We start from the raw sequence: 19,397 nt of genomic DNA on the forward strand, positions 1-19,397 counted from the left end.
CCTTTCTTTTCTTTCTTTTGGCAGCCCCGCTGGGCTTTTGGTTAACGCCATCCATTTTCTGCTACTTTGCAATTTTTCTTGCACACTTCTCACTGATACAACCTAACTGATAGTGGGTCATGTAAAAATTAATTCCATTATTTTTAACATTGACTTGGCTTAAGAAAAACTGATCTTGAATCTGTGCAATGTAAGCCACCTGCTCTCTATGCCCACCCACCTTGACCGTTAGCCAATCTGTACAGTGTATTGCCGCTTGCTCACCAGTCGCCACTTGCCCAGCCATCTCACCAATATAATAATCAATCATGAGACTTAATTTTCCTGGAAACAACTTTTATTTCATTCTGATAATAAGTCATAAGTCCTACAGGGATTTACATTCTGCTTGCATTCTCCAGAACAGGTAAATTGAGCACAGGAAAATAAATGTACAGAATCCCCTTCTGAAACCCTTGAGTCACATGAGGAAAAACACCACAGAAAAATCTTATCGGGGGGGGAGAGAAGCCACAAGAAAAGCTTCGGAGGAAGGATCGCTGTTTCAGGATGGATTGGGGTGTAAAACGTGCCGAGTGGACAGAATAGATAAGCAGTATATGAATTACAACATGCGCTCACAGCAGGATATGGCCCCACTTAAGAATTAATTTTCTTTTTGAAAAAGTTCTTAAGTATTTTGCTTGCCGTTGAGGGTACACCATCCTAAATCACAGTATTCTGTAGAGCATAAAACAGAAAAAATATATATAAAGATTTGTAGAAAGACAGTTTTCAGAACTTTATCAACTGATGGAGTTTCTGATGCTGGCTATGAGGTCTCATTGTTGAAACTTGATGATAAAATCAAGATGCTGTTACCAGCAATTTGAGTCTATAAACAATTACTGTAAAAACCAAAATCACAAAGGATGTTTCATTATGCTGACCTAATCTTGGATAATCTGTGAAAATCTATGATTATTTATTATGATTTATTTTAATATAGTATAATTAAACTTTATCTAACCATCAACCAAAATAGAACAGACCACAAGTATTATTTTTTCCATGAAAAAAAAAAATCAATACTGCCAAAATGTGGCAAAACTAATCATTTTCATATCATCAAGGGCTTTCTCCCTTTTGCTTCTTCTGTGGTGTCATAGAATAAAAATCCAAGAATGGCAGTTACCCATAGTACATACATGTACTGCAAAGCTCTGTCATAGTGCAAGCAATTTATGGGTAAAAACTAAAAAGTTTGTTTATTATTCTACCCTCATTACTACAGATAGTGCAGCATATTACATTACTTTGTTATGCGTTGAATGAAGAGCACAGACAATAAAATTCCCACCAAATTTCTGTGTTATGTGACGCTTTGTCATATGAAGAGAGATGTAAATGTTAGTTACAGGGCCTGATGTCAGATAACCATTGCTCATGAGATACCACATCTGATTGTTGTAATTTTGCCATTTGAGTCAATGATGATATGGACTTCAACACATGTAAAACATATCTCAACACAATGCACCTGCACTGCAATGTGGCAGCAATTGGGGACTCCCTCAGTTAAAGTGAATTCACATCAATCGAGGAACAATGCTTCCACCTTATTAAGACAAGTCTTATGGTTGGATAAGACAAACTCACCTCTCTAGAACAGCAGAGAGTTGCTGTGGAAAACGAAGCAACACAGATGGACACGATAAACTCCAGAATAGAGAAGAATACCATGGAAAATTGAAGTCGACTCTGGAAAACATTTCACAAAGTAATTAGGGTTCATATATCTTTTAAAATGTCAACTAAAATAATTTTAAATTTAGTTGTCAGGTCAAAGCTTTTCTGTGCCTTGCAAAGCAGTCCCTGTCTTCATAAAACTGTCTTTTATTTGCAGATTTTTTTTTCTTTTACAGGAACAGGAATCATAGATTTGAACTATATTTCTGCATATCCACCGTAGAATGTAGGTATGTGTTGTCTTCCGCCATAGAGGAAGATGCACGTATTATGGAAAAAATCAAAAAATGTTGAATCAGTTCAACTAAGGGACATCTTCTGACAATGTCACTTAGTTGAGCGATGAAATGCATCGATCAATAAACATTGTATCCAGATGAACTGATTCAACTTTCTTTGATTTTCTTACCTGGATTATTGAGCATTCGTTGACATTATGGAAAAACAGTTCAACACTGTAATCTGTTTTTAAAGATTTTGCATGTACTTGTGAAAATTTTGTTTTAGAAAAATTGTTAACGCAAGGCAAATGAGTAAGAAGTTTAAACGAACAGCTTCAGAGAAGATGCATTTCCCTTCTTTTGAGAAGAGCTGCTAATGATGTCCAGCAATTGAGGTAAGCTAAACCCACCATTGAAGGTACCTTCAAACACAGTACAGCCATAAAAAGGTATTCATCAGCTTGTCTAACTCTACGTAAGTACAAACCCCAATTCCAATGAAGTTGGGACGTTGTGTAAAACGTAAATAAAAACAGAATACAATTATTTGCAAATCCTTTTCGACCTATATTCAATTGAGTACACTACAAAGACAAGATATTTAATGTTCAAACTGATAAACTTTGTTTTTTGCAAATATTCCCTTGAATTTGATGCCTGCAACACGTTCCAAAAAAGCTGGGACAGGGGCAACGAAAGACTGGGAAAGTTGAGGAATGCTCAAAAAACACCTGTTTGGAACATTCCACAGGTGAACAGGTTCATTGGAAACAGGTGAGTGCCATGATTGGGTATGAAAGGAGCATCCCCAAAAGGCTCAGCCGTTCACACGCAAGGATGGGGCGAAGGTCACCACTTTGTGAACAACTGCGTGAGCAAATAGTCCAACAGTTTAAGAAAACGTTTCTCAACGTACAATTGCAAGGAATTTAGGGATTTCATCATCTCCAGTCCATAATATCAAAAGATTCAGAGAATCCGAAGAAATCTGCACGTAAGCGGCAAGGCCGAAAACCAACATTGAATGCCCGTGACCTTCGATCCCTCAGGTGGCACTGCATTAAAAACCGACATCATTCTGTAAAGGATATTACCACGTGGGCTCAGGAACACTTCGGAAAACCATCGTCAGTTAACACAGTTCGTCACTACATCTACAAGTGCAAGTTAAAACTCTACCATGCAAAACGAAAGCCATATATATCAACAACACCCAGAAACGCTGCCGGCTTCTCTGGGCCCGAGCTCATCTGAGATGGACTGACGCAAAGTGGGAAAGTGTGCTGTGGTCTGATGAGTCCACATTTCAAATTGTTTTTGGAAATCACGGACGTCGTGTCCTCCGGGCTAAAGAGGAAAAGGACCATCCAGATTGTTATCAGTGCAAAGTTCAAAAGCCAGCATCTGTGATGGTATGGGGGTGTGTTAGTGCCCATGGCATCATGGGTAACTTGCACATCTGTGAAGGTACCATTAATGCTGAAAGGTACATACAGGTTTTGGAGCAACATATGCTGTCATCCAAGTGATGTCTTTTTCAGGGACGTCCCTGCTTATTTCAGCAAGACAATGCCAAGCCACATTCTGCACGTGTTACAACAGCGGGGCTTCATAGTAAAAGAGTGCGGGTACTAGACTGGCCTGCCTGCAGTCCAGACCTGTCTCCCATTGAAAATGTGTGGCGCATTATGAAGCGCAAAATACGACAACGGAGACCCCGGACTGTTGAGCAACTGAAGTCGTACATCAAGCAAGAATGGGAAAGGATTCCACCTACAAAGCTTCAACAATTAGTGTCCTGAGTTCCCAAACGCTTATTGAGTGTTGTTAAAAGGAAAGGTGATGTATAACACAGTGGTAACCATGCCCCTGTCCCAGCTTTTTTGGAATGTGTTGCAGGCATCAAATTAGAAATCAGTGAATATTTGCAAAAAAACAATAAAGTTTATCAGTTTGAACATTAAATATCTTGTCTTTGTAGTGTATTCAATTGAATATAGGTCGAAAAGGATTTGCAAACCATTATATTCTCTTTTTATTTACGTTTTACATGTCCCAACTTCATTGGAATTGGGGTTTGTAAGACAGAGTAAAAACCCAGAAGCCAAACTACTTCCTTAACATTTGTTACAATACAGACTGATAGGGAAGTATTATGTAAAACCTTACCAGATGATGGCACACTCTAATATAATTGTATGTATGGCAAGGGGGGAAGAGAAATACGAAGGCACCGTACAAATGTAAAACACTGCCCGCACAAGCAGCAAGAGCAGCGACGATATGCATCCATAATGTACCATACACCTGTAAAAAATAAAACACAGGTATATAGATATAGAATTTCATGTAGTATAATCATTTTGCAAGTGATTTAGTGATGAGTATAATTAGTGGTCATAGAGGACATCGCAGTTTGAAAAGAACTTAACCTTACCATGCTCCTTTTCAGTTTCTTAGCAGTAGCAACAGTCAGAGCACCAGCAGCTATATACTGGGGAGGGAGAGGGATTATTGAGCGATCATGGTACAACACAACTCTTATTAAAATTCAACAAAATTCAAAATTTGATCTACAATACAAAAGAAAAACTGTCCCTAATTAATTGTATGAGGCTAATCTTTCCCAAATAGCTAGGTTAAATCTTTACAACAAATTCTTGTCTAATAAGACAGTGGTGCTCAGGCTGAATTAAGATCTTAAACAGTAACACTTTCATTACAGAACACTTACATACATTTACATCTAGAACATTTAACAATTTCTTGACCCTCCTCCCTGACGACCTATGAACTCGCGCAAGATTGTGAAATGCAGCGTACGATGGTTAGTCAGGGTCATACTTGTAGTGTTCTTCCCCTGGATTCCCACCTTGCCATGGTGGAGAAACCAATGATCCCAAGATCCCAATAGCTATGCCGCCCGGAGCTTGGCTCCTGCTAGGGTCACCCAAGGCAGACAGGTCAAAGGGGAGGTTCCTGATGAACCGCAATCCAACAAAGACCTCAATGGCAGAACTGATGGAAGATGTCTCCAGGTCACAGCGGTGAAGGCTACAACAGAGGGTGGTCCCCAGTTGGCTTCGTTCTCCATGTCATTGACTCTGGCCACCCCCTGCCAAGGACTGTTTGGTGGCTACAGGCTCATCAGCCACTCCATGTAAAGAGCTGTCACGCGCAGGCATCCTCCCATTATGCAGCTGCAGGATAGGCCTCTACGCCCACCTGAGGACCCAGAGGGAGGGTGGTCATACTCGACCCTGAGTGACCGCCGATGATTATGACCAGTAAAAAGCAGATTACCTGATCTTTTTTTATCTGCCCACACAATAATGCGCACTGCACATGATTTTAACTTGTAAAATGTTCAATATGAAGACACAGACAGACACACATAGGTGGACAGACAGACAGATGGATCTGAGGTTTCACTCTAGGCTGGATTTGTAGTGTTCTCAATATAGCTTTACATCATGTCCCTGAATTTCTTCACCAAGCCATTTATTGGCAATGAGGTACTTTCCGACCTAAATTGCTCTTACTCAATAGCTCTGTGACTAGTCAGTATTAAGAAACACTGGCATAAATGAAACGTGACTCATGTAACTTGTCTTGTAATATCCACTTACAATGATAATTCCCCAGTATGCTTTTAACACAAGCTCAATCTCTATTCCGAAAGCCATCATCACAACTGCTACCAAGACCATGATGATCCCAATCGCCATTTCAATAGCCTGTGGGAAGAGTGAGAAATGTTATGGTCCTTACAGATAGTTAAGCATTTTTTAGATAAAAAATGCAAGACAAACATAAGAAGCCAGACAATCAACAAAACAGAACGAACATGTTCTTTTTGCTTATGCCCTTGATCTGCATTTTGATGTTGCCTTGCATTGTAATACAATTTGATGTGATCAGAATTAGACTTCCAGGATTCTCAAAGACCATACCCCAAGTACTCTGGGATGCATCTTGGGGAACTTGCTCAGGTCAGAAGAGTCCGTCGGTTTCTCATTAGCTGAAGGTGCTACCTCTCCTCCGCTCATCACCCGATTAGCTGCAGTCTCTACAGTGCTGGACATCTTCAATGAACTTCAGTTTGCTCACCCACTTCTGGAAACAAATTCTCTCCTAAAAACCCAGAAGCACGGAGAGCCAAGGTTGTCGCATTAGAGCAAATTGATTCAATGACTCAGTCTTGAGCGACCAATTGAGAAAAATAAGATGCGACACACTTGATTACTCTTTCAAAAGATTTAACTGAAATAGAAGGGAGACTGGGGCATGTTGTCACACTTTTCACTCTCATTTCTCAAATGCAATACATTACAATGACTTAATTTTCCTCCCACAGTCCAAAGACATGTAGGTCAGGTGAACTGACCATACTAAATTGTCCCTAGGTGTGAATGTGTGTGTGTGTGTGTGTGTGTGTGTGTGTGTGTGTGTGTGTGTGTGTGTGTGTGTGTGTGTGTGTGTGTGTGTGTGTCTCAGCCCTGTGATGGACTGGCGGCCTGTCCAGGGTGTCACCCCGCCTGCCACCCAGTGACTGCTGGGATAGGCTCCAGCATCCCCGCAACCCTGAGAGCAGGATAAGCGGTTTGGATAATGGATGGATGGACTTAATTTTCATATTAAACACAATAGCATCTTATGCACATAAACATAAGTTAATTTGACTTGTTTTTTTTAGCATGACTATCTGACACTGAGCAGGGTAAGTTCCCAAGTTGATTTTCCCATCAAATAGCAACCCAACCAAGTCCCTCTGAACATTGACTTTTGATTCTAAATTCAAATACAATCAAATGCAGTTTATTTATGAATAACTAAGACTAGTTCATAAGTATTAAAAAGTTGTATTTAATAGGGCAAAGATTGGTAAGAACTGTATTTTCTAATCTTTAAAAGTGAAATAATTTCACTGACATTGCACTGCTGAATATCATTTTTGGTGAGGGGCATATCTAGGAAGGCCTCTAAACCTCATACTTGATGCTGTAATGAAATCGTTTAGTATTCATGTTCCTGGCCTGAAACCAATGACATACAGCCAGGGTAGGCAGGGTATGATAATTTAATCAAAATAACCATACAACAAATTCATAACAACATATCAAAATCTCACTCTAGTAACAAGTATGCTGTGTTATAACATTTTTAATGATATTTTTATCTCCTTGTCCTTTTTAAATCCTTAAACTTCTAAGAGGGAAATGACGTGTAGCGCACGAGGAAAGGAAAGGTACTGCTTATGGCGGGAGTGTGAGCCAATCAGAGCCATCAAGGTCACGTCACGGAGAGATTTGTGGCGAAAGACAGGCGAACTGACTTCCTCTTCAAGTGAGGTTAAGCCATTGATTTTGCGCTTTTATGCTGTGTTAAATTAAAATAAAAAACTGTAAACGTGTTGTTCATGTAGTATGGCTGTATTGGACAAGTTGACATATAAATATGATTTTTAATTTGATTTTATTCTCTAAATTTTGACTTTTATAGAATGCTGTCCTGCGTCAGACAACCATCACTGAAACACCTTCCCCATCAGCTGCACACATTCGTTATTTCACATCCTTGTTATTAATAGCTCTTTATACAGTTATTTTGTAGATGTTTTAATTCAAGTTTCATTGTTCATATTTACAAATCTATGCAAATGTAGAGTTCACAAAGGTGTGCAACTGTTTGTGTAGCTGAACTGAAGTGTTTAGTAATGGATTTTACAGATCTATACAACATTTGAATTGATATTTGTTAATTTTTAGACCTCTAGTTTGCATTAATATTTATTGTTCCCATGCAAATGTAGAATCCACAAAAGGTATGGCACTGTTCTTACATTCATGCGCTTTTGCAATTGTGTAGCTGAAGTGTTTAGCTGCAGTGGATGCTTGCATGCATGCTTTGCAGTCAGTATCACTTGCTTTTGTCACTTTGTCTTTTCTAAGATACTAGCTAAAAGCTAAATGTGAAATTGAATATTGTGAATGACATGAGTACATGGGTCATATATGGCCTCCCAAGTCACACGCTCTTTTTTTTTTTACTTGTGGTTTTGCCAGAGGTTTTTTTTTTGTTGTTTGTTGGGGGGGGGGGTTTGTTGGGTTTTTTTCCCCAGACTGGCTCAAGGCATCATGCCACATTTTCTTTTCACTGACAATTCATCTCCCACTAATACATCAAAAACAGCCCTCAAAGTTGTCAACCATTTTGAAGTTTACAGATTTGTGCAAGTCATCTCAGTTTGTCTTCCATTTCTACAAATCAGTGCAATTACGCATAAACAACATTTACAGTTAACTTTCACGATGCAGTTTTTGTGATTATGTTGATTCACTTTTTAAAATGTTTACAAGTTGTTATATGATGTAGTTGAACTGGATTGGGATCTAACTGCACAGGAGAATCATTAATGGTGGGATACATGCTATTATATGTTTACTTTCTCACCATTTGTCACCTAATATGCTGATGTCACTTTGTATTTTATAAGTTTGCTTCTAAATAGTTTTGGGTAAAAGCATGTCCTAAGGGACCAACTGGTACTTTCACATGTATTGCCCAAAAATTCATGTTTTTTATTGATTTATAGGTGACCTCAATACATATGATCTCAATGTTCTGTCACCTCAGCACCCAGTTTATTTATATGAAGTCACTCAGTTCTGCTATCACTCATTTTATTATACATCATAATACTGGAAATGAATTGGTACATAATTTAAATATATGCATTTGTATATTTTACATATTAAATTGCATATTTTTACCACAAATGTTTCTTTGTGTTGTGTATGTGTTTTCTTCTTTTCAGGTAATGTTTCAACAATATTTATAAATAGTATCTGATAACTGCTGTTTGTAGTGACCGCAATGAAATTCACAGTGGTTTGGGAGCTCTAAGGAAAGGCAATTGGTGTTAACTAATCATATCAAAAACAAGAAAAAATACTTCATATATACTTTGATAATATTTTTGTTTAGGTTTTCATTTGGAATGTAGTTCAGCCAGGGGGGCACAATATTCTAGAATTCTATGGCAGTTGGATGAATGAAGAAGGATCAGATTGTTATAAAACATTGGAGAGCTAAAAAGGATGTAATTTGGATTTGTGAAAGCCCACTGCCTACCCAGCCACTGACCTCACTGCCTGAAATGCACGTCACTGCCTGAAATTATCTGTGTTTATGCAACAAATGACTCCCAAATAGGGAGATTTGTTTCCATGATTCCTCACTGAGGTGCTGGATTTATATGACTATGATGTATTTCTGGTGAGTTTGTCTAACATTTCTATGATGGAGAGGCAGTTTTTCAGTGCAAGGCTGGCTTTACACAATGAAACTTTCATGCAACTTAAGTTGCACAAACATTTTGCAACTCGCAACTCATAAATTCAACCACGTTGTGTGAAAAGGGTTTCATGTGTAATGTCAGCTTAGTGAAATAAACAGTTGTGTTGCACGAGACTTTGATTATAGAAATTGTGTTTCATGCACTTTGCAAACTGCAACTAGTTGCATGAAAGTTTCACCATGTAAAGCAACCTAAATCTCATTAAGACTCATCTTCACCATGCTCACCACACAATTTATTTTTTTTAAAACTATTGAGCAATGAAAGTGACTTGGCAGTCATCAGAATATGTTGAAGAAAACGTTGTAGACTTCTGTTGTAAATGTGTGTTGTCTACTGGAAGAGCATTTGGTAGATAACTTGAAAATTGCTTTATTTTCAATGTGACAGTAAAAGTTGTGGCTGCTGATACAGATGCTACAGTTGTAAATACAAATTCTGATTACTTTGACTGTGAATTTTCTCCTTTAGGATAAATGATACATTTGTGTTGTGCGACGATAGCCTGTCACACTCACCTGTGGACACCCTGAATCAGTCTAATCGTATGTCCACATTTTTAGCCACACACTGTTGTATTAGGCCAAGTACTTTTAAAATTCCATCAATGCTCCAGTCATTGCAAAATTATAATGCTGAACATCTGTAAAAACGTTTTATGAAATAACACAAGCAAGCTTTCATTATTCAAATGGTGAAAAAAAATTATAAAACTATTCTCATCTTGGATTACAATGACCTCATCTACAAGATGGGACACAAGGCTATTTGAATCAGTGCCATCTCACTTTTGAGTAAGGGGCAGTATGCTAACTTTCTACTCCAAAATACCCCCCTCTCCTCTTTTTTTTCTCTCGCAGTCTTCGATACTAACTAATAAGGTCTTAGACTACAACAATTCTTATTGCCCTGCCTCAACCTACACAAGGAAGACTTTTTTTTTATTTCCCCCCCTTTTCTCCCCAATTGTATCCGGTCAATTACCCTACTCAATGAGGAAGACGGTTTTTACTGCATCAGGGCAACTCACTTATTGACAGTCATGTCAAAAGCATGAGAACACACAAGGTCCTCTGTAGAGTGTAGTGATATAATGCTATGTATATCCACTGGAACTACACTAGGTGTTATGTACTACCCGGACTGTTATTATGGTTACACCACTACCATGTATGGTTATTACATCTGCCTACTGAGCCACGATTAAACCTGAGTTCTATAACCCGGTGTGGTCATTGATCCTCGACCAATACTACCCCAAGTATTACTTCATGGTGGCAGCGGTAAAGTACTCTCTATGAAGAATGAAGATAGACTGATAAAATTGTCCGTGGATAATTTCTGTCATCATTCAAGCAAGAGTGCGCAGGAGCTAAGCTAGCAACAGGAGACGTCATGGCATCGCACCTACCAACGATGAATTGGTCAGACCCGGACCTGGGTGAGGCAATTTCACATTATAAACAGAAAATGACTCTGTATTTAGAAGATGAAGAAATAAATGGTGCAGCTAAACAAGCTAGGAAAATATGTCGTGGAATCGGAGATGAAGGATTAAAAAGACTGAACGCCAGTGGTCTCACCGATGATGACAAGAAAAAGCCTGCCAACCTGGGACTTCTTTGAAAAACAGCTAAAGTTGAACTTAAATTTCAGAATCCATAGACTGCAACTGATGCAACACAGACAGAAACCAGATGAGAATATTGATGATTTTGTGACCAGAGCCAGAACACTAGTTCAGAAATGTCAGTTTTCAGACGAAGAGCTTAACGAGCGTATGATTGATATTGTGAGCACTCCCCATGATGCCCTGAGGAACGATCTATACAGCAAACCAAAAGGATATTCCTTAGCAGAGGTTCTGGCCGAGGGACGAAAATATGAAGCCCTGACAGCCGGCAATGAACAGTTAGACAAACTTAGCCTGTCACACAATGAGAGAATACACGCTGTGGACAGGGACCGCATATGTCGTAACTGTGGGAGAAGCCACAAACCACGTCGATGTCCTGCATATGATGATGAATGCAATGCATGTGGTGCAAAAGATCACTGGGAGCGGTGCTGCAGGAAGGCCAAACGAGAGCGCCAGGAACACTCCAGCCAGAGCAGGAGCGGGGGAAGTAAGTCCCACACACCACAAGACAAACAGCACAAGCGCAAAACCTATAAAGACAAAAAGCAACAGAGCAGGACTCGCATACATGCTGTAGAGAGTAGCAGTGAAACGGACAGTGAGAACGAAAGTACCTACCAGAAACAGTTCCACTCCATAACTATCAGTGAAAAGTGCATGCATAGCATAGACAGCAAGCCGGCCAGAGAGGAGGCGTACACAGTCGTGATGGTGACACCACCTGACCTACCTGGTCGTGGATACACACTACGTCTGAAGATAGACACAGGTGCGTCAGGCAACACACTCCAATTACGTACCTTCAAGCAGATGTACGGTGAAAATGCATGCACCCAGAAACGACTGAAAAAAACCAACAGGAGGCTATCTGCATACAGTGGTCATGCCATCCCCTGCCTAGGCACCATTGACATTCCATGCCAGTACAAAGAATCCAAATGGATCAATGCAAAGTTCTACGTTGTAGACGTACCAGGGCCAGCCATAGTTGGGCTGCCAACATGTGAACTGTTAAACCTATTGACTGTCAATGTAGATGCAGTGACCGAGAAAGGAAATGCAAACCAGAAAAAAGTCAACACAAGACAGACAAAACCCAAAATGACCATATCTAACAGTGCAGACCTAAAGAGAGCATACCCAGACCAGTTTGACAAAATTGGCAACTTCAGTGGAAAGGCCAAGCTCTTCCTGAAAAAGGATGCTGAACCATTCATAGACCCACCACGTAAGTGCAGCAATCACATCAAAGACAAACTGAAAGATGAACTGAATAACCTAGTCGAACAAGATGTGTTAAGTAGAACAGCACACAGACTAATGCTCAAGTCTGGCATACAGCACAAAGAAAGACGGTTCCCTTCGTATATGCTTAGACCCCCAAAAGCTTAATGCCAGCCTTAGGAGATGCCCCCACAAGATTCCTACTGTGGAGAAACTGAACCCGAAGTTTGCAAATGCAAAGATATTCAGCAAACTTGATGCAAAAGCTGGATATTGGTCAATACACCTAGAGGAAGAGTCACAACTGCTAACCACATTCCGAACTCCATTTGGTAGATACTGCTGGAAACGTTTGCCATTTGGTCTCAGTGTCTCTCAAGATCTCTTCCAGGCAAAGATGGACCAAATCCTGGAGGGGCTCGACGGTGTCGTCAGCATAGCCGATGATATCGCAGTCTACGGAGCAAGTGAAGAGGAGCATGACAGGAACCTGACGGAGAGAGCAGCCAAGACAGGTATTGTGTTCAACAGTGACAAGTGCACAATCAAACAGACAAGCATCTCATTGTTTGGCAACCTGTACACAGACAAAGGTATCAAACCTGACCCAGCCAAAATCAGGGACATCCAGAAAATGCCGACACCCCAGAACAAAGATGAGCTGAGCAGATTCTTGGGGATGCTGACCTACCTGTCACCCTACATCCCAAAGTTCGCAGACAAAGCACACACAGGGTGCTGCTGAAAAGTGACGTGCCTTGGACATGGGACACTGACCACCAAAAGAGCTTTGAGGACCTGAAATCAGTTATCAACGAACATGACTGCCTGGAGTACTATGATCCAAGCACACCTCTGACACTTGAGGTCGATGCATCACAGAAAGGACTGGGCGTGGCATTAGTGCAGAACAAAAGACCCATAGCTTTTGGCTCAAAGACACTGGACGACTGCCAATCCAGGTACAGCAACATAGAGCGAGAAATGCTGGCCATAGTCTATGGAATGCAGCGATACCATACCTACCTGTATAGGAAGTCATTCATTGTAGTTACAGACCACAAACCCCTCGTTACCATATGCACAAAGCCACTGCATGCCGCTCCGCCTTCAGCGAATGCTGATAAACACAAGGATACAACTACGAGGTCACGTATCGACCAGGAAACCAGATGGTCCTGGCAGACACACTCAGCCGACTACCCAACCCTGAGAACAACAGCAACATCGAGCTGGACGAGCGCATTGACGGAATAGAGGCAGAAGTCGAGGATCCAGAGATGCTCACTGTTGCAATGATAAACTTCTCTCCCGAGAAACAGGACGCACTCCGCACGGAAACCACCAGCGACCCCAGACTCAATGCACTGAAAGAGCTGATCCACCAGGGATGGCCAGACAACATCAAAGCTCTACCAAGACAACTACGTGAGTACTGGTCATTCAGAGATGAGCTCGCAGTTGAAGCAGGAGTCATATTCAAAGGCAGACAGGTGCTCATCCCAGACTCCATGACTGATTCTATACTCAAACAGCTGCATGTAGGACACCAGGGCATCAAAAAGACACGGTGACTGGCGAGAGAAAGTGTCTACTGGATCAGAATGAAAGATGACATCGAAAGAGTCTGCACGTCATGTAGCATATGCGTGGAACATCAGGATGCAAATCCAAAGCAACCTCTCAACCCACCGTCAAAACCATGGCAATCCCTAGCTTCTGATCTATTCGAGATCAATGGACATCAGTATTTACTGATTGTGGACAGATATTCTAAGTTCCCTCTAGTGGATGAAATGCCCATGCCTGTGTCCAGCCGGGCAGTTGCACAAAAAATGGAAATGTACATGTCTCTTTTTGGAAGGCCTGACGAGATACTTACAGATAATGGACCCCAGTACACAGGGCACGCGTTCCAGAAATTCACGGCTGACTGGGGAATCAGGCACGTGACAAGCTCACCCCACTATCCAAAAAGCAATGGATTCAATGAGAGACATGTGCGACACATCAAATCCATTGTGAAGAAAACCATGAGACAAGGAGGTAACATACAAGTGGCCTTACTACAGGTCAGAGCAACACCCATCGACAGTAAACTACCATCACCAGCAGAACTGATCTTCGGAAGGCCAGTCACCACCCTGCTGCCGAGTCGAGGGGACCCAGGCAAGGAGGAAAACCGACTCCACCTGGAGCAGAGAACAGCAAACATGAAGGAACATCATGACCGCAGCAGTGGCAGAGAACTACCTCCACTCGGTCCCGGACAGCACCTATCTGTCCTAAACAAGGAAAAAGGGACTTGGTATCCAGCCACAGTCGTACAAAAGTGCGATGAGCCAAGGAGCTACATTGTGCAAACATCAAATGGGAACAAACTCAGACGTGGCAGGAGCCACCTGCGGGAAATTCACCACCCCCATGCACTGAGGAGCACAAGAACCCGCTTCACAGAACCTCAACGGGACACTCATGCAGCTGGAACTTCTTCCAGCCAAACCTGTGAAACACACAAGACAGTGCGCACAAGATATGGAAGAGCTGTTTCCAAACCAGCTCACTACAAGGATTATGAGTAGAGACAATCACACACAAAAGGAGGGCTCTGAATATGTTTATTGTTTTTTGAGATGGACAATTCTGAGTGTGTTGTCTAAAAAAAAAAAGAGAGAGAGAAGGCAACCTCTGTGTAATGACTGTACAATGCTGATCAATGATTGTACCACATTGGAATTGTGCGATATGTTGGTTTATATAACCGAATGTTCTAGAGTATTTTGATACTGTAAAAATTGAAAACTAAACAGGGGGGATGTAGTGATATAATGCTATGTATATCCACTGGAACTACACTAGGTGTTATGTACTACCCGGACTGTTATTATGGTTACACCACTACCATGTATGGTTATTACGTCTGCCTACTGAGCCACGATTAAACCTGAGTTCTATAACCCGGTGTGGTCATTGATCCTCGACCAATACTACCCCAAGTATTACTTCATAGAGAGCCATCGTTTTCTCTCCATATGTCGCGCGCTCGCACACACACGCTTATCTATAAAGGCACACACACTTATCTATAAGGCACACACACACTTATCTATAAGGCACACACAGCACCGACTCCGATAAGAGAACAGCCCACTTCCGCGCCTACAGTATGCGTGCTACATTAGTACATCAAAAGGTGACTTTTAAATAGGCTTTCGCCGATATTGAACAATGAAATGACAATAAAAAATATTAGTTAGCAAAGTTAGCAAACAATGTGAAACCCTTGACAATTGTAATAATCAGGGCTATAGATTCGCATGTTATTAATTAGCCCATTGACGAGGTAACTCCATATAGTGCAAAATAAAAGAACACGCACGTACCTGATTTGAGCCCCTTGAGTTTCAGGACGATCTGGAAACATGCAAGTACAGCTTAACTCCCATTTCACTCATTAAATAAACACCACAGAGCCTCCTCCCAGAGCCGAAAGCTGACGTCAGGACCACTGACTCACCGAACAAGTCGGCTTTCTGTCATTTTGCAATATAAAGCAGGTGTGGCTTCAGCTGGCATTCAGAGACGATAACAAGCCATGGTCAAACTGAAAAACTGGGTCCTTTCATGCTCCTCACTATTATCTGTCGTCCCATAGCCTACACCTGGCTTGACTAAATCATGCATCCATCCATTATCTGAGCCGCTTATCCTGCTCTCAGGGTCGCTGGAGCCTATCCCAGCAGTCATTGGGCGGCCGGCGGGGAGACACCCTGGACAGGCCGCCAATGGTCTATTTAATCATGGCGAAATTTGATTTACTGTTGACCCACGGTGTTAACATGTGTAAAGGTGAGATAGTTAAATAATGGATAGTTACATTTTAAGTTCAAACGGCAACATGTAGTGAGCCCCAAAAGGCCATTAATACTTTATCTTAAATAATATGAACAAGACTATGTGATGAAACATTTTCTGTCTGGTGCTTCTTCATACAGTAGATAAAAGTCTATATTACCTCGATGACTGAACACACATTTGGAATGAGTAAATTTAAAGATTTCCATTCATAGTCATGGGGTGTAGAAAATTTCTGCCTTTGGTATAACCTATGCAAAATGTTGCTGAATCATCTAATGCATCTCTTGACTATGCTAGTCATTCACATTATGTGTGTGCGCGCATATATACAGAGAGAGAGAGAGAGAGCTGATGAGTGCATTGAGCACGAAACAAGCTTGTTCTGCCTGTCAGGGCCGGTGTGGCCAGGTAAAGACTGCGGACCCAAAAGCAGACTCAGGGAAAGAACATAGGTTTAGGTGTTTTTAAATCAGGAGAGCAGATAACTTAGAAGCCAAACATGGAATTAAGGAACCGATGAGGTAGTAAAAAGACAAACTCAAAAATATCAAAAAATCCTAGCAATGGTACAGGCAGGGATCAGGCAGATTTCCAAAAGGTCAAAAACTGGCAGAGTTCGGTACACAGGTGAGCATGGAAACACAGCAAAGGTACCGGCAGGGATCCGGCAGACTCACGTGGCTAAACAGGCAGAGATTGGCAACAAGAGACAAGGCAGAACAAAGTGTCCAAGACAATAGGCGAAAATACAATTCAGGGGCAGGCGTGGGTCAAAAATCAGGAGTCCAAAAGTAGTAAGCATGAGCAAGATCTCCAGTGGCAGCAGGTGTGGTAGAGCAGGAGCTGATGTTGGCTGTCTCACATGTCATCAACCAGGAGACAGGGCAGAAGAGTAAATCTGGCCTGGAGTGCACGGAGCAGCACATGCACGCCATGTTGCAGGCTAGTTCGGCCGGACTGTGACCCTGCCATTTAACAACTTTGAGCTATAATATAGTATATATACTATATGTATGTGTGTGTGTGTGTATATATATGTATGTATGTATATATGTATGTGTATATATATATATTAGTTATTTGTCCTAGATGTAGACTATATAGTCTTTCAAAGTACTTTTTTTTAAGAAAAACTAAACAAAATTCGCGGGGATGCTAGAGCCTATCCCAACAGTCATTGGGTGGCAAGTCACAAGCCGTCAGTCCATCACAGGGCTGACACACACACACACACACCTAGGGACAATTTAGTATGGCCGATTCACCCGACCTACGTGTCTTTGGACTGTGGGAGGAAACCAGACCACCCGGGGCAAACCCACGCAGAACATTCAAACTCCACACAGAGAACGACCCGGGATGACCCCCCCCCCCAAGGTTGGACGACCCCGGGGCTCGAACCCAGGACCTTCTCGCTGTGAGGCCACCGTGCTAACCACTGCGCCACCGTGCCACTAATATGTCATTATACTACTATGTAGACAAATTCCCACACATCATAATTGCATTGGTAACTATTACACAAAAACTATAATACCACTATTACAACAACGATGACTACCACTACTAATGATAATAATAAGCTAAATAAAGTTACAAAGTGCTTCAACCATTGAACCACAGAAAAATTACTTTCCCTCAACCATCAAATAATAATCTGGTACACGACATAGTTTAATGCCATTGAACACAAAACTCTTGAAGAAACTGCAACATCTTCAGCTGTCAACCTGCTGCCTTGATGCTCTGCCAGCAGGCTTCTTAAAAGTTTTTAACAGATTTATTGAAAATAGTAACTAACTCTGTCTCTCTCCTGTCAGGCCGTTTTCTTTTCCACGGGCTGTGAAAACTGCAGCCATCGAGCCCCTGCTGAAACGGTAGCTCAGATGTGTCTGTAATCAACAGCTACTGACCTAGGGCATATTGTTGTAGGGTAATGTTATGCAGCCAACAGCTCCCCCTAGGGGCACTGATTTATATATACTTGCCTTGTGTAACATGCCTCAGTTCTGTTATGGTGACAGCCGGTGAATACACGTTACTAAGAGACACAGCCCGACTCTGTCTGTTATTTATATGCACCGACACTTGCAACATGGTGTCAGAAGCTGTATTGGAACCCAAAGTGAGTCTTACGTTGCCTGTTTCTTGAACAGCGTGCGTTTATTTGTTTTACTAAGCGTAGTTGGAAGTTTCAGTTAGCCTGCTAGCATTAGCATCGCGCCAAGACGATGGCTTCCAATATTCCGCCGCCGGAGCCCATGAAGATGACTGGGGATCTTCACAGCAACTGGGCTAGCTTTCGATCAGAGTTTGAGGATTATTTGCTTGCGACCGGGATCGACAAGGCAGAGAAGCCGGTGCAGGCAGCGACGCTCAGGAGGCTAATGGGGAAGGAATGCCTCCATGTTACTCACAGCGGAAGAGCAGAAAGACGCCGGAGCGATACTCGACAAACTGGGGGAATACTTTACACCTACCAAAAACGTCATCTTTGAGAGGTATGTTTTTGGCAACCTTAAACAAGAGGAAGGAGAACCTGTGGATGCTTTTGTCACAAGACTGAGAGAAAAGGCTGCCACATGTGAATATGGAGCTATAAGAGACGAGCTCTTAAGGGACAGGCTTGTTCTTGGAACAACTGATGAGGGCGCCAGACGACGCATGCTAAGAGAAAAGGAGCTTAAGTTGGAGGGAGCTATTGACATTCGCCGTGCAGCGGAGGTGTTGGACAATAAGTTAAAATCCATGTCACTTAGCAGCTCTGTGCCTGGGGAGAGCATCAATGTAGGACATGGACAGCGACCAGGACGGAGACCCACCAGCAGGCCATCCGAACCCACCAACACATCTGCACGGCCACAGAGAGGCACAGGTGAATGCAAGTACTGTGGCGCACCGCACAGACGGGGGCGAGACCTGTGCCCCGCATTTGGAAAGTCATGTCGCTTGAGGGGCACTGCTAATCACTTTGCCAAAGTATGCATGAAACGAGACCAGCAAGCACGTCAGTTGAACGCTGTGGATGACCCGCCGCTAGGGGACCCGGAGGACAGCGACCGCGATGAGAGGGATGTGTACACGGCTGAGAGCGTGGGGGCTGTGAACACTCAAAGGAAAAAGTGGTTTGTAAACCTGCCCCTGCACAGAGTGGTCCAGAGGTGCCAGCTTGACTCTGGAGCCACCTGCAACGTGATGAGCTTGAAAGACAAGATGAGACTGGCGCTCAGAGCGCCTCTTCAGAAAAGTCTCACCAGGCTGAGACTCTACAACAGTGAGTGGATGAGCTCAATGGGCGTGTACAGCACACAGTGTGTCATCAGGGGCAAGACGCACAGACTGGACTTTGAGGTCGTGCGCACCAGCC

At 42.2% G+C, this 19,397-nt stretch overlaps 1 protein-coding gene across 4 annotated transcripts; it reads right to left on the reverse strand.

Moving 5' to 3' along the window:
* Window positions 1–329: 329 nt before the first annotated feature.
* Window positions 330–15,675, reverse strand: LOC130111877 (membrane-spanning 4-domains subfamily A member 4A-like). Of its 4 annotated transcripts, none has more exons than XR_008810180.1 (8): window positions 15,556–15,675; window positions 5,903–6,083; window positions 5,579–5,686; window positions 4,822–5,174; window positions 4,387–4,443; window positions 4,119–4,256; window positions 1,639–1,740; window positions 330–720 (listed from the first exon to the last, which is right to left on the reverse strand). XR_008810180.1 is itself a non-coding variant. In XM_056279172.1 (8 exons), the coding sequence occupies exons 3-8, from the start codon at window positions 6,032–6,034 to the stop codon at window positions 706–708; spliced, it is 552 nt and encodes a 183-aa protein (XP_056135147.1). In that variant the 5' UTR covers window positions 6,035–6,083; window positions 12,485–12,662; window positions 15,556–15,588; the 3' UTR covers window positions 330–705. The 4 variants fall into 4 exon arrangements, 3 of the variants coding, with proteins under 3 accessions (XP_056135147.1, XP_056135146.1, XP_056135148.1); XM_056279172.1 differs by lacking the exon at window positions 4,822–5,174 and adding an exon at window positions 12,485–12,662 and having other exon boundaries at window positions 15,556–15,588; XM_056279171.1 differs by lacking the exon at window positions 4,822–5,174.
* Between the last annotated feature and the right edge of the window lie 3,722 nt (window positions 15,676–19,397).

The sequence above is a fragment of the Lampris incognitus genome, chromosome 4 (genome assembly GCF_029633865.1).
Source record: "Lampris incognitus isolate fLamInc1 chromosome 4, fLamInc1.hap2, whole genome shotgun sequence".
In the NCBI taxonomy this organism is placed as follows: Eukaryota; Metazoa; Chordata; class Actinopteri; order Lampriformes; family Lampridae; genus Lampris; species Lampris incognitus.

What these genes read in the sequence shown, in the direction of transcription:
- LOC130111877 (XM_056279171.1), bottom strand. Translation starts at nt 6,034, where the DNA reads ATGTCCAGCACTGTAGAGACTGCAGCTAATCGGGTGATGAGCGGAGGA. An exon ending in AGAAACTGAAAAGGAGCATG is followed by an intron (nt 4,257 to 4,386) that starts GTAAGGTTAAGT and finishes TATTTTTTACAG; the next exon opens with GTGTATGGTACATTATGGAT. An exon ending in TTAGAGTGTGCCATCATCTG is followed by an intron (nt 1,741 to 4,118) that starts GTAAGGTTTTAC and finishes AATGTTTTCCAG; the next exon opens with AGTCGACTTCAATTTTCCAT.